Source organism: Tenrec ecaudatus, chromosome 13, assembly GCF_050624435.1.
Source record: "Tenrec ecaudatus isolate mTenEca1 chromosome 13, mTenEca1.hap1, whole genome shotgun sequence".
Classification (NCBI taxonomy): Eukaryota; Metazoa; Chordata; class Mammalia; order Afrosoricida; family Tenrecidae; genus Tenrec; species Tenrec ecaudatus.
The window spans coordinates 113,439,602-113,455,235 of record NC_134542.1 but is presented as its reverse complement, the minus strand read 5'-3'; the positions used below and the strand labels follow the sequence as shown (position 1 = coordinate 113,455,235).

General features: G+C 42.3%; 1 protein-coding gene across 1 annotated transcript in view; it reads left to right on the top strand.

Annotated features, from left to right (window-relative positions):
* Positions 1-15,634, top strand: part of THSD7B (thrombospondin type 1 domain containing 7B) — a 1,078,590-nt gene that overhangs the window by 1,043,868 nt on the left and 19,088 nt on the right. Inside the window, exons 22-25 of the mRNA XM_075530023.1 lie at positions 7,736-7,895; positions 9,045-9,218; positions 9,320-9,415; positions 14,468-14,550. Coding sequence (XP_075386138.1) covers positions 7,736-7,895; positions 9,045-9,218; positions 9,320-9,415; positions 14,468-14,550 — 513 coding nt within the window. The remainder of the gene's footprint in view (positions 1-7,735; positions 7,896-9,044; positions 9,219-9,319; positions 9,416-14,467; positions 14,551-15,634) is intronic.

Genomic DNA, 15,634 nt, shown 5'->3' with positions numbered 1-15,634 from the left:
TAGAACTACATTGTCTCCTGGTCTAAGTTAGCATTTTCTAAATGCTCTTTGGAATCACAAGCAAGTCTAAAATATGGAAGGACTATATTTAGAGCGCTGATGGCTATTGATAAAAGTAAAGAAAATGAGTTCACATGGTTCAGAAACCCATTGCAAGAGAGGGAGAAGAAAGGTAGTTAGAAGTGAAAGGAGATGTGGAGAGCAAGCAAACTCCATGTCCCGAGTCTTACTGGAACAAATAAGTCACTTTTATGTTGTGGTGTCTTATTTGTCCTTTCGAACATTGCCTTTTCTCTTGTTTGCCGTCAGGAGCCTCTTTTGGTATTCATGCCAACTAATTTATCTCATAGGAACATTCGGAGCAAATGTCACATGTAATGTTTCACATTACAGTCACATATTATTGGAGTCTCATCAGAACCCAAAAAGCGATGGTGACAGGTTAGGACCGTAAGGGCACTTGCTGGTGGGGGGGGGGGGGAAGCACTACCAGGTACTGAGTGCCAGGGAGTGGATTTCCACACATAGGGAACCCACAGGGTCGGGCAGAACTGCTGCCCCCCAGCTTTCTGAGACTTTAACTCTTTAAGGGCCACCCTTTTCTCCAGAGCAGCCAGTGGCTTTGCTGACAGTGCCCAGCACAGCCTTTGCCACTCACAGCCCAGTACAGACCACTGGGCCGCCCAGGGGTTTTCCAGGCACAGGTGTGTCAACTTTGGCTAGAATCAGATTCCAATGTTAAGAGGATTCTAAGTATGCTAACTAGACTCTGGCCTGCTGAGCCTGCTGAGATGAAAATGACCTTGTTCAGGAAATTAACATTTTTGCCAGACCTTGGCTAGTTTAGGAACAAATCCACTCAAATCTATGGACTGTCAGGAAAGTTTTAGAAACTGTTCATTGTTGTAAACAACGCTTATAGGAAACCTTGATGCACACAAGAACAAACACACTGTTTAGCACGCCTGACCATTCCCACCCTCACTGCCTTGACTCGGTGCTGACCCACACCACCCTTAGAGGAGGGGCAGAAACCACAGGAGGAAGTGACCAGGAGATGCCTCCACACATTTCACACCGACCTCAAATTCCTAGATGGGGTTAGATTCACCCATTGACACTTCCAGTCAGGAGTCAGTTCTGGAATGCCCCTTAATGTAGGCAAAGCCTTCCAGAAGCAACATAAAGGCAATTCATTTTTCTCCGGGAGACACTTTATCCAAGCGGACCAGTGTTCCTCTGCAAGAGTTTGGAGTGGAATTGGAAGAGACAATCCTGGCGTCAGGAACTCTGAGCTGCAGGTTTGGCTCGCTTCCACATGAAGTCAGTGAGAAGCAGAGCAATGCCGGTGGCACACCAAGGAAAGCAGAGGCAAGGAGAGAGCAAATCGTGGTGCCCGCTGAGGTCCCTTTTCCCAGGGTGGGCCTGCATTCGCACACTGGTGCTGCCGAATCGCTACCTCTGAGACAACACAAGATCTTCAATAAACTGCCTTTTAAAAAATTCATATGGAAGCTGCGTTATTTGAACTGCTGTTCAAAATACACCTGGCCATTTCACAGAAAGAAAGAACACACTCTCTCTCATGTTCACATTCTCTTTTTCTTCGGTGGTACCATATCCTAACCTACAAAATGCAGGTGGGAGCCCATTAGCTGAGGTTACTGATTATCCGCTCTATAGATTTAAGAGGTAGCTTGCCATCAAACAAATACCCAGTCTTTATAACGGAAGATTTCATAGAGTTGGATGGAAATCACCACCCTATGTGGAAAGATATTGATAAGAACATGTTTTTCTTTAGCATATATATCTATTTTTCCCCAGTGTTCCCTAGGTCAGTTTTTGCCAAATGACAGCATAGCGAGTCACTCTGACACACTGAATCCTGAGTCATAGTGACTCCACATATGCACTTTAGAGCTGTTCCGTCGGATTTGCAAGGCCATGGCCTTTCAATAGCAGACCCCCAAGCTTGGCTTTTGCAATGTTTCCGGGTGGATGCTTAACAGTTTGTGTTATCCTGTAACAACTCCTTTCATGAGTCTTATCTATGTTAATTTTAGTCAAAGTTCTGTCAATTTCTAGCTCTTCATTTTTGACCATGTATCCAAACTCTTTTATGCACACACACGTGAAAATTTCCATTATGTTTTAATTTCATTTCCACTATATTTTTGGAGCCCTCTTGTATGCGCTCACAAATATACACATATGCATATATATAAATATAGACACACATCTATATTTAGACATAGATGCAACATAGACACATATCTATAGACACGTAGACATAGGTACAACATAGGTAGGCACATATCTATAGAAATATATCTACAGACATGTACACACCTAGATAGACATACATGTAACATAGACAGTCACATAGCTATATTTCCACCATATTTTTGGAGCCCCCCCCTATACTCACAGATATATGCATATGTAGAAATGTGACTACAACATAGACACGTGTGTATACTGTGTTCTGTGTCTTTGTTCTCTAGATAATAGACAGATACAGACAGAAACACCACAATTGGGTGGCTTTAACAAACAGAAATGTATGTGTTCACAGTTTAGGAAGCTAGAAGTCCAAATGTCGGGCGCAGGCTCCAGGGCAGCCTTTATCTCTGTGTTGGCTCTACATGAAGGTCCCTGTCTCTTCTCAGCTCCTGATCCTGGTGGTCTCCCTGTGCCTTAACATCTCTCTTCCCTTGTCTTTGCTTCCTGTCTGTCTCTTTACTCTTTTATATCTCAAAGAGATTGATTCAAGACACTTCCTACACTACTCTTTCCTCATTAATATAACCAAGATAACATATGCCCACATGGGATTATGGTCCCAGGTATAGAAGTTAAGATTTACAACACATTTTGGAGGGACACATTTATTCCATATGTGGGTAGCACTACTACCTATTTTGCTGGGCTATTTATTAGGGAATAGATAATTCACATAAAGTACTTAACATGGTGTTGGACATTAAATAAGAGCTCAATCAATTGCAATTGCTATGAAAATTTTGATTACAACTATGATTATGATTATTAGCACCATCTGCCAATCCACAGCTGTTAGAGATGCCAATCTGGTGTATTGAGAACAAAGCACAAACACCATTAATTATGTGGATGATGGAAAGTTAGAGATTCCTTGCTGCTCCCTGTTCACAATATTTCGAAGCCTGGGACTCCTTGGAAGCCCTAGTGTATTGTGAATGATTTCCTGCTTGATTGAAATGTGTAATTCTGCAAGTGTTTTTTATATTCATATTAGCTCTGTGGTCAAAGATGTAACAGATTATTGTTGAACATGGACTAATTCCAAGACACACACTAAGAGTAGATTGTAGATCTTTTTGTTAGAAGTGCTCCGTAATCCAAGTTGGTTTCCTGCGGTATCAGTAGTGCCAGGTGCAGGTATGTTGCGTTGAGCTTTCGGGTACCTGGAATTTCAGATATCAGTAGTTTTGTTAGGTTTCCCAGGTGGGAAATACCTTGGTTCTTGGCTTCGCAGGAGAAAGAATTCACGCCAAAGCCCGGTTGGTGATCCAAGTGGGGGTTTATAAAGGACAGAAGAAGTTTCAAGTTAAAAAAAAAAAAGAAGAAGTTTCAAGTTTACAGTCAATGAACACGGGCACCCTCATGAGACTGCACACCACCCATGGCGGCCTGCGGCCACCGAGAGAGAGACCTCAGCACAGCCAAGCAGAAAGCGGAGAAACAGCTACAGGGAAAGAGGCTGGCGGGGTCCAGGTTCCAGCTTTTTGGGCCCTCAGCTGGGAGGCCTAGTTGAAAGTACTGGTTGACCCCATTGGCTGAATGAAACCCACCTGGCCTAGTTTGGCCCCATCCCGGTGTACCGCCTCCCTGACTCAAGGGCCTGAATTTGGAGCATGCCCAGTAGACACCAGTGGTCTCTGCTCTGGCTACCTACCCATTTCAAACATTACCCATGCTGCAGGATCCTCAGACTCTCCCTTCTGAGTGCACAGTGTGATCTTTTACAACAAAGAACTCTCCCGGGCAACTCTGCTATGGCTCCTGCTTTTGGATTAAGGTCTTGTCTGGAGTAAGAGAATCCCTCATTCCAAAGTTAAATTCAGTTTACCTAGTCATGTGCACTTTAGAAGTAAACGTTCAATAAAGCATTTACTTTGAATAAATTTACTGTAGCGTTTGAAACCCTTTTCATCTCCAAAGACATACATTAAAGTTCAAAGGCAGGGTGAATTTGTTTTTGTTTTGTTAAATTTTTATTGTGAATTAATTGAAGGTTTATAGAGTAGATCGTTAATTTTTTATTTATCTTTTAATGTAAAGATAATTTTATTGGGAGCTCATACAGCTCTTATAACAATTCATACATCAATTGTATCATGCATATTGGTGCATATGTTGCCATCATTATTTTCTAGACATTTACCGTATATACTCAAGTGTAAGTCGAGTATTTTCAGCACGTTTTTATGCTGAAAAAGCCCCCCCAGTTTTTGGTGGCAAAGTAGGTTCTCTGACTTACACTAGAGAATATATGGTATTTTCTATTGAACCCTTGGTATCAGTTCCTTTTCCCCCCCTCCCCACCCTACCCTCGTGGCTCTTGAAAAATTATAAATTATTATTATTTTCATATCTTACACCAACTGCTGTCTCCCTTTCCCAATGGCTTGTTCTTCCCCCTGGAGGGGTTATGTGTGTGGTTATATGTCAATCATAGCAATCAGTTCCCCTTCCTCCTCTGATCTCTCCACCTGCCCCCTACCCTTCTGGTATCACTACTCTCAGCCCTGTTACTGGATTCTGTGTGACTTGGGCTCTTATCTCTTAGCTGTACCTCTGCACATGCTCTGGTCTAGCCTGCAGTGAAAGACAGTACTGGGGTCATGATAGAGGGGGGTGAGGAAGCCTCAAGGAATGAGAGGAATATTGTGTGTTCCATTGGTGTTTTACTGGACCCTGATACTCATCCTTTCCCTGTGACCCCTGTATGAGGGGATGTCCATCCTATTGTTGACAGATGGGCTTTGGGTCTCTGTCCCAACCCCCTTCTTTCTCAACAGTATGGTTTTTTGTATGTTTGCTTGTTCTTTTGTTTGGTGTCTCCTGATGCCTGTTACCTGATCCCATCGACACCTTGTGATCTTCCATGTGGGCTTGCTGTTTCTCTGCTAGATGGCTGCTTGTTCAACTTCAAGCCTTTAAAATCCCAGACGCTACATATTTTGATAGCCTGACACTGTCTACTTTCTTCACATTTGCTTGTGTACCCATTTTGTCTTCAGCAATTGTGCCAGGAGGATGAACTAGATGACTGATTTTGCAATGAACAATTCATGTATGCTTTGTTTCCCCTGTCTGTGCAATCCCTTCATTTCCCCTCACCATTACTACCCCTGCACTTTATTTTACTTCCTCTCTGTGTTTCCCATTTCCGTCCCTCCTCCTTTCCTAACCCTATGAACTTTGTCCTTGCATAAATTCTGCCCTTTTCACCTCCAATGAGTGATCCTTTTAAGCACAAGAGTGAGGTTAACTCCTGCCCTGAAGGGTAGCTAAAGGTCATAGACTCTATCTGATCAGCAAGCCTGTTCTCTTTTAGGATTTTGAGATTTTTTCCACATTTTGCTCCCACACCTCCTAATGTGATCCCTTTCAGAGCCCTTGGTGGTGGTAGTGGGCACCAGCTAGTTTCTGAATTGGCCTGCCATGGTTCATAAAGACAATGTTTCACATCCTTCTTTGGTGAGAGGTAACTGGGGTCTGTAAAATCTCATGAGCAGCTATCTAAGGTGCAACTATTAGCCTTTAGACATCCAGAAGAAAGACAAATGACAAAAAGTGAGAGACAAAGGGAAGCAGTTAGTCAAAATGACGAATGGACCACACATTGTTATTGAATTTTTACTTCGATAATTTAGTAACCCTAGAAGTGATTGAGTGATTGTGCGATATTGATAACAAGCATTGGAGTTTGGATAAGCAAACCCTAATTCCTGAGTTCCTGTTAAAAAATGCAAAATGATGACAAGATGGCTCCGACCTATCTTTCTCTGTGGATTTGTTAGCCTTCAAAGTCCTACCACTTGGACTCCTGCCAATGGTTCCTCTCCTGTTGTGCCAACATATCTCTGGATCCCAGCTTCCTCTAGTCAAGGATCTGTCCTGGAAGCTTTTCTGGGCCATACTCCCCTTCAGCAGTTTATTCACGACCTAGGTTTAACACCTAGCACTCCCTGATGCCACATCTTGTCTGAATGCTTCTCAGCATGCCCTGCATTCACTGGATCACCTTTCCATGTTTTGGCTCCCTTTCAGAGCTGTGTATGTTGACTATCTTATTGTTCATTAGTCTAATACAAGAGCCACAGCAGGTCCAAAGCCTAGGGAATACAGTTTGGGATCCTGCAGGAGAGAAAGGGTAAGAAGGAGATGAACTACACTTTCCTAGTGATGCGTTCCCCGACTGTCTCCTAATAATGGGTGGAATGCCTCTCTCTTTCTCTCAGCAACTGTAGCAACAATAGTCATAAAAGCTCTGGATCTTCTACCAGGTTCTTGATGGAATGGTAGATAGGTCACACAACTTGTACAATATCTCAGGATTAGCACTTCATGAGACGAATATCAGCCAGTGAGAATGAGATGTAAGAAGGAGCTGCCACCGGAATGGCTCTCCTATCTTCTCCTAACTCCGTCCTCTTGTCTGGAAGGTGCTGTATGTGACCAAGTAACCAGCTGTGTGGACGTGCAAGATTGAGGCCTGCTTAACACCATACAACGTTGTATTTGTGTCCTCTCCTTTCTTGCTTCATTTCTCTTTTTGGCCACTCTTGCCACCCTGGAATTGCACCCTTTGTGTATAAATTCGTGGCCTTTTGTTCGGTTTCCTAGGAAACTCATATTAAAACAGAGGCTACCAGCAAAAGTTATCCACACACCCAACAGACTTCTTTCTGAGAGATGAGCTCCTCAGTAAAATGGAAGCTAAAATATGCATGACTATCAGCCAAAATTGTTCTAGAAGGAAATCTTTTATCACACAGATGGTTGAAAGAGATAAATACTAAAAGCTCTTCCAATTCTAAGATTGTCTCTGTGAAAAATTACTGTGGGGGGGGGTGAGGAATATCTCCTAATTGCCAAGACTAATCTTAGAGTTGAGTTTGGGATTTGTGAGAAATATCTTCAATGAGCATTATTCAGCACAGAAGGCATGCTGGGAAAACAACTTCTTGTTGCAGTAGAGGAAAGCAATGTTGTACTAGAAATCCCAGCCTAATTCATATGAGAAATCCCTGAATTTGCTACAAAAGAAAAACAAGCAAAGAAAAAGAGAAATATTTGCCTTGTGGCTATACATGGTCTCTTGGGGAGATATTATGGATTAGGCCATTTTATCATGTACACACCAAGGTGAATTATGTATTGTTTTTATTTCTTGTCTATTCTGTCTGAATTCCACAATGAAATCTTCATAGTCTGAGTACATACATTTCATGGCATAAATATGCATTTCTCTCTCACTTTCTCCATCAGCTATCACCAGTCAACAGGTATTGCTAGGTACTTCATGGTTGTCAACAGTTGAGTAGTCACTCCATTTCTAGCGGAATGGAACAAACTCCACAAGTGTGCAGTTGTTGTTTATTGAGGCAAGTGGTGAATGGAGCCAAAACTCTGAGATGCTAATTATTTGGGGAATTTTGAAAGCATCCTTGTGCTTTTCCAGGGTGGAGATTGTGGGGAAGGAGTCCAGGTCCGCAGCCTCTCCTGTGTGGTCCACAGCGGTTCCATAGCTCACACAGTTGTACCTGTAGATGATTCATTGTGTGGAGAATTGCCCTTTCCAGGCAGCGTCCTGAAGCAGCTGTGTTCTGTACCTTGCCCAGGTATGCATCTTAAACCATTGGGAGTCTATTCCATGCAATCTCTTATTATTAATGTTTTCTATCATCTTTATTCTAGAGAAGCTCTATTATCAAAACAGAAGCTCTTCATTAACTTTGAGTCATGTTTAATTGTGGTTATCACTTCAGAATATGCCTACTGCTTCAAAACAGGCAGAATATGCAAGGGTTCGGGAGTGGAGCACTGCACGGAAGCACTTGGAGATGAAGACCTATGTTCAAATCTTGGCTTCACCACTTTCCTTGTGTTTTTTTCTCGGGCATCTAGTTTAGCCCCTAGGAGCAATGATTTCTTCATCTAGAAAATACAGTTTTAGGTCCTGCACTGTCAGTGCCAGCACATTGCCCAGCACTCAAAAACAAAGTCAGCAGATTCCACAGATGGGTGAATGCCTGCATGACAACAATGGGGGAAAGTAAGGCTGTGCATTTGTGGAAACACTCCCTTAACATTAAAGTTAGATAGTAATGTGATCGTTGTAGAAAATGTGTGAGGCTCTTGTTAGTTCTCACACAACCTTTATAGCATAGTTTTCAATGCATCAAATTTATCCTTAAATGTGGTGTGTATGTACATATGAGGGAGCTTCAAAATGTTTTGGGGGAAAGTACATTATCTTTACATTCTACTTTACACAAGCTTTTTGAAGGCCCCTCATATAAACATACATAAATACACATTAACGCTCATGTTTAGAGTACTAAGTACTTGTATCCTTTAGGCCAAGTATGATTCCATTCTGGTGACCTACTTCTTTGTATATGGTTTCTATGAACACCTATTTTACAAGGTTGTTATGCTTTGAAAACTGAGTTACTATCACCTTTATCTCTCCCTTTAAAAGGTTTTATCATCACTGGCAGACACATAGTATTCTCTAGATATGACTACAATCTCAATTCAGCTTTGGGCACTATCTTTTTAAAAGTAGATTGAACCATAAATCACTTTATACTTCTTAATACCTTTTAGTGGAGTGGAAAACCTATCAACATAAGCTGGGTAGCATCCAGAACTTGCGTCTGTCACCGCCTCACAATCATAAATCTGAGAGTGAAACTGTCATCTGAATGTTGCCCATTCCTGGTGTTCATGCTGTTCTCTCTCCCCTTGGTGACCTCGTGACCCAGGAGACTGCCAGCTAACACAGTGGTCAGACTGGAGCACGTGTGAATTAACCTGCATCGAAGGGAGAAGCTTTGAGTCTATGGGCCGCCAATCTAGGTCACGGACATTCATCGTTCAATCTTTTGAGAACCAAGACAGCTGCCCCCGACAGGTGCTGGAAACACGCCCTTGTACAGGTACCGAGTACACTTTTCAGTGCTTTCCCCCTCGCAGATACATGCTTGTTCCATTTCCATGTGAGCTGTAACAGAAGTGCTGTAATGTTATTTACTTGCAGGGGGCAAATGTTATCACTACACGTGGAAAGCCAGCCTTTGGAACAATAATGAGCGGACCGTATGGTGCCAGCGTTCAGATGGCATTAATGTCACAGGTATGCCTTCCTACCACTCAGACAGGGCGTGCGGGATGTGCTGCTTGTGAGACTAAGCTCACAAAGTAAAAGCAAGGGGTGAGAAGGCAGGTGGCCATAGATAATCTTCATGGCAAAATGTCCTTAGACATTTATACCTTGGAAAGCAAACAAGTCTATTAAAGATCCATAGTACATCATCAGACAAAGAACAAACAGAAATGCACTGAAACACAAAATATAATCTTTAAAAATCATAATCTGATGTGTTTTTTTTAAAGGAAAGGGATAGGTATTACTTTAAAACAAAAGTCAATAAAATTGAAATGGCCTTGGACCTAGTCTTCAGTGACAAACAAGCTCATCTCAAACAAAACAAAACAGTGATGGCAACAATCTCACATTCTGGGAGGGTTTGATCACGTCCCTCTATCCTCCTACATGACTGTGATAACTTATAAAGCCTGTATTGTAATTTACATTAAAATAATTAATAAAGGTATGTTTTTAACAATATTACCATACTGGCTAATAGTTCAAAACCTTCTTCTTCTAAATTGCAGAAGATTGTAGGCACAAAATGGAAGCTTATTTGTGTTTTGTTTCTTAATATTTTAACTAATCATGATCTTTACGTAATATCTGCATGCAAGATAGAGATCCAAGCATTCCTTGAGTTTGAAGCAATTTACCTAAAGAAATGGTCTTTTCAATAATTTTCAAGGTACTTTGGAATGCCTTCTTGTCTTGTTGGCATAGATTTGTCCCTGTTTTTACATCGCACTGTATGTTGGTTACATAATGGCCTGTGACCCCCATGGCGGGCAGTTGCAAACCACCAGCAGCTCTGCAGGAGAAAGACGGGCTTGCCACTCCCATCAACAGTTACTCTCTCAGAACCCACAGGGGGTCACTATGAGTCAGCATTGACTTGACAGCATGGAGTGTGTTTAAAGTATTTATAATTATCAATTTACCTACTTGCCTGTTTTGCGAGTTGTCATTGTCATTAAAACTAGACAGTCTCTATGCCATACCAAAAATCAGAAAGTACCTCCACGAAACAATTTGCTGAGAGGAAACGAACTGTTACCAGCATTGGGCTGCTTCCAGAGGTCAGCATTTCAGACCCACCAGCTGCCCAGCAGGAGTAAGATGGGCTTTCTGTTCCCATCTTTTCTAGCCTTGGAAGCCCAGGGAACAGGTCTCTTCTGCCCTACAGAGCCACTGTGTGTCAGAAGTGATTGTTGGGAAGCAGGTTGAGTTCTGTATTTAGACAGTAATAATCTTGCTTATCTGAGGAATAAGTTCAGGTCACCAATACCAACCAGTACATTTACTCAATATAACTAAAACTGTATTATCTTCTTAAAATGCAAATATCTCTGTTTTAGATACTATAAACCAAATCTGAATCCACTTCCATCAAGTTTTAATGAGCCTACATCAGCTTTCTCAGACAAAATCTTAACAGGAACAGACAATTTCTTCTTTCTCCCTCAGAGCACCTAGCGGTTTGAACTGCCTCTTGTGTGTGGAGCCCTCCCGCACTCACCCATCACTCTGTGCCACCAGAACTCGTTAAAAAAACTACCGCCCCAAAAGGGCAACTGACAGCCATCAAGTCAATGCTATAGCGACCCCCTCTGGCTTTCCACAGAGACCATAATGGTTTACAGGAGTAGAAAGCCCAGTCTTTTTTCTAGAGAGCTGCTGGTGGTTTTGAACTGCCAACCATGCAAACTATAGCCGAACACATATACACCACCAAAGGTCCTACTTACAAACTACAAAAGTGCTACTATTGCCTTCGCCGTGTCCAAGAGGTCCGTTTCCTCTAGGAGCACACACTTTGTACTGTGCAGAGTGTTACAGTAATGCCATAATGATTTGGAACACCATGCTTAGGTTACAGAATGAAAAACACTAATGTCCGTGTTATAAGTTTCCATCTAAGTGCTAATTCTAGATTGTGGGGTTGTGTGCGTTACAGAGTTCATTTTCTTCTTCTTTTTCTTCTTCATCATCATCAATGTATTGGGGGCTCACACAACTCTTATCACAATCCATACATACATCCATACATATAGCTGTTGCCATCATCATTCTCAAAACATTTTCTTTCTACTTGAGCCCTTGGTATCAGCTCCTCATTTTTCCCTTCCCTCCCTATCCATCCCCCTCACGAACTCTTGATAATTTATAAATTATTATTATTTTGTCATGCCTTACACTGTCCAACATCTCTCTTCACCCACTTTTCTGTTGTCCATCCTCCAGGGAGGGGGTTATATGTAGATCTTTGTAATTCGTTCCCCTTTTCTACCCTGCCATCCCTCCACCCTCCTGGTATCGCTATTCTCGCCACTAGTCCTGAAGGGATCATCTATCCTGGATTCCCTGTGTTTAGAGTTCCTATCTGCACTAGTGCACATCCTCTGGTATAGCCAGACTTGTAAGATAGAATTGGAATCATGATAGTTGGGGAGAGGAAACATTAAAAAACTAGAGGAAAGTTGTATGTTTCATCATTGCTACACTGCATGCTGACTGGCTCGTCTCCTCCCCATGACCCTTCTGTAAGGGGGTGTCCAGTTGCCTACAAATGGGCTTTGGGTCCCCATTCCACACTCCCCCTCATTCACACTGATATGATTTTTTTGCTCTTTGATGCCTGATACCTGATCCCTCTGACATCTTGTGATCACATAGGCTGGCTACTTCCATGTAGGCTTTGTTGCTTCTAAGCTAGGTGGCCACTTACTTACCTTCAAGCCTTTAAGGCCCAGATGTTATATCTTTTGATAGCTGGGAACCATCAGCTTTCTTCACCACATTCGCTTATGCTCCCGCTTTGTCTTCAACAATCGTGTCACGAAGGTGAACATCATGGAATGCAGGTTTAATAGAACAAAGTGTTCTTGCATTGAGGGAGAACTTGAGTGGAGGCCCAATGTCCATCTGCTACCTTAATACTAAACCTAAAAATATATGCACATAGATCTATTTTCTAATCTTCATATATATTTACATATGTACATGCCTGTATTTAGAACTCTATAAATGCCCTTTGCCTCCTAGTTCTTTCCTCTATTTCCTTTCACTTTCCTCTTGTCCCACTAGCATGCTCAGCCTTCATTTGGGTTTCAGTAATTTCTGTTGATTACTTTGTACCTGATAAAACCCTACCAGGCCTCTTACACCCTCCTCGACACCAATTTTGGATCACTTGTTGTTCCCTTGTCCCTGGGTTTGTTAACACCACTTCCTTCCTCCCCACCCCCCATGTCCCCCCAGAACCATAGGTCCCATTGTTTTCTCCTCCAGATTGTTTATCCCGTCAATCTTATCTAGATAGACCTACAGAGATAATATGCACAAAAACAAGACAGAGCAACACAAAGCAACAAAGGAAAACAACAACAAAAAATAATGACAAAAAAAGAGAAAAACCTGTAAATAGCTCAAGGTCTGTTTGTTGTCCTTTAGGCGTGTTTTCTGGTTGAGTCTGATGGGGTTCCACACTCTGGCCCAAAAGTCTATTTTTAGTATTCCCTTGGGACTTCCTTGCTCTGCTCCCCTTGCTGTTCTGCTGAATGCCCTTAGTGTTTTTCCTCAGTTTGGTGGGGTCAGATTGGAGCAATTCCCACACTGTGTCTCCAGTGTTGTCCCCCATAGAGCCATGGGTCAGTGAGGGATGTCATGTCTCAAAAGTGGGGCCAGCCCTATGGTCCTCTTTGTGCGATGGCTCTCTGAGCAAGGATATCATCCTCAAGGCTTGGTGGGCCAGGATGTGCTCTACTCTCTTCCCTCTTCATCTGCTCCCGTGTGCTCTGATCAGACATGTCCCTCTCTCTGAGCTGTAGCTTCAGTGCTGTCCTCTGAAGTAAATTCTTCTGATAGGGGAGGAGCAGCTGTCCACATAGTTGGGATTTGGGCCAGCCCACATAGTTCATTTTCAAGAGAACAGTGAAAATGCAATTGCTTTATACCGGAGCAAATACACGCTTAACTGTCTTCTACATTTATATGGTGTTGTTGTTAAGTGCTGTGGAGTTTGGTTGTGACTCAGAACAATTCTATGTACAACAGAGAAAGGCACTGTGAGAGTTTGCGCCTTTCTCACAACTGTTGTGTTTGAGCCCATTGTTGCAGCCGCTGGCAATCACTGTGTCAATCCCTCTGACGATGGTCTGCCTCTTTTTCATTGACCTTCTACTTTGCCAAGCACCGTGTCCTTTTTTATCCTTCCTGAGAACATGCCTAAAATAAATGAAACCAAGGGATGAATATTTATCGAATCTTTGCCTGTCAATGTAGCCAATGCTATGTAAATATAGGTTAAATACTTCCCTACCATGCTAATTTAAGTTCTTAACCTAACTAATCCTTAGATATTCCATATGCCTCTCTTATTTCTAATCAAGACAGCAAGAGTAGGGTTTAGCTGCTCTCCCCATCATAGGAACATGCATTTTCAATGTGTTTATTCAAATAAGTTTACTGAGCCCCTGTGCATACTCTTCCCAATATATTGTGCCTCTTAAGAATGTGTGTGACTGTGTGGGTGTATTCCGCTTTATATAAGGAATGTTATTCACATCCAACCTGTTTGATATTGTGATCTTATGAGCTGATTCATGGCATTCTTTTGATATTTGATTATTTGATCAGCTCTGGTGCCTATGTGGGCTGTTCAGGAGTTATAGGAAAATATTTGTGGAATGAGTACTATATTTTCTGCCCTTGAATTTACATTGAGATTTCATCAATTTTTCAACTGATCTTGACACTCATATCCTACGCTCTCCAATAGAGCCATAGGATATAATTATATTACTTATGAGTAGGCCTAAATCCTCCATTGTAGGCATCCTGTGTGAGAAGAGTCTCCCATCTCAAACAACAGGTCTGGGGATAATGTCAGCTGGTATTAGGCAACCCTGTTGGCAGGGACTAAAAAAAATACTGCTACAAGCCAGGCTGCATCTGAGAAGGGCGGGAAAAACAGCATAAGTGAAAACACACTTTTCATTGAGAAATCTGCAACTGATTACGGCATCACCTTCCCAGGAGGCTGCTCCCCCCAGGCCCGCCCGGCCGCGATTCGGCAGTGCAGCCCAGCCTGCAGAAAGCCTTTCTCCTACTGCACTCAGGTGAGTCATGTGTTAGAACCTGCTACAAGTATTCTTATGGCTGTATTATACATGTGCTGTTGAATGTTCTCCTGTCTGCTACAGCCCAAATAGCAATTCTGTGCACCTGCGATACCACCTAGAGGCATTTGAAGGTAAAAACTCCTCTTCAGGTCTAAGTGTTCAGGAAAGCAGATTGCTGGGTTTTTTTGTTTTTTAATTTTTTCACCATAAGACTCTCAATAGCCAGATCATTCTTTCAGGTAAGTAAGTTATTGGTTTACTTACCAATAAAGTTTTTCAGTTAATTCATATATTCTATTTTTAAATTTCCATACATAAAAACGAGTTTGAAAGGTATTGTTAAATGCATGTTCATATCTGTTCATTTAGTTTAATAACACAAATATACCATGGTGACGTAGTCAACAACTTAAAACTATCAGGAAGATAAGGCTTTCTACCATCTCAGAAACCCACTGGGGCAGTTCCTCTCTGCCCCACAGAACAACTATGAATCCGAACGGATGTCATGGTAGTGAGTTTGAGTCAGATGATTACAATAATGTGTGTCACCAGCAGTGTTCCTGGAGAGGATGAAGGAGGGAGAATAAAGCAATGGGCTAAAGCGGTTCTCAACCTGTGGGTCGTGATCCCTTTGGGGCTGGGTGTCAAATGACCTTTTCACAGGGGTCACTGATTCATGACAGTAGCAAAATTAGTTATGAAGTAGCAGTGGAAATAACGTATGGTTAGGGGTCACCACCACATGAGGAACTGGACTGAGAGGTCATGGCATGAGAAAGGTTGAGAAGCACTGGGCTAGAGAGTTGATGAGTGTGGACTTGAGGGAAGTGCACGATGGTGATCCACAGGGGTGGGAGGGAAGTCAAGGCCGTTGGGGCATTGGAACGAGACTTTAAAGTTAGTGATCTGAAATGTAAACTCTTACCTAAGTTACAATTTTTTTTTTTAAAATGAACGTGCAACCCTACTGAAGTAAAGTCAAAGTGATTCATAAGTATTTCCAGCCCCACTCACTGCCACCCGTGTCCGTTCCCACCCCCACCCCTGATTTTTTTCTACTGTCTATTGTTTGTTGGCG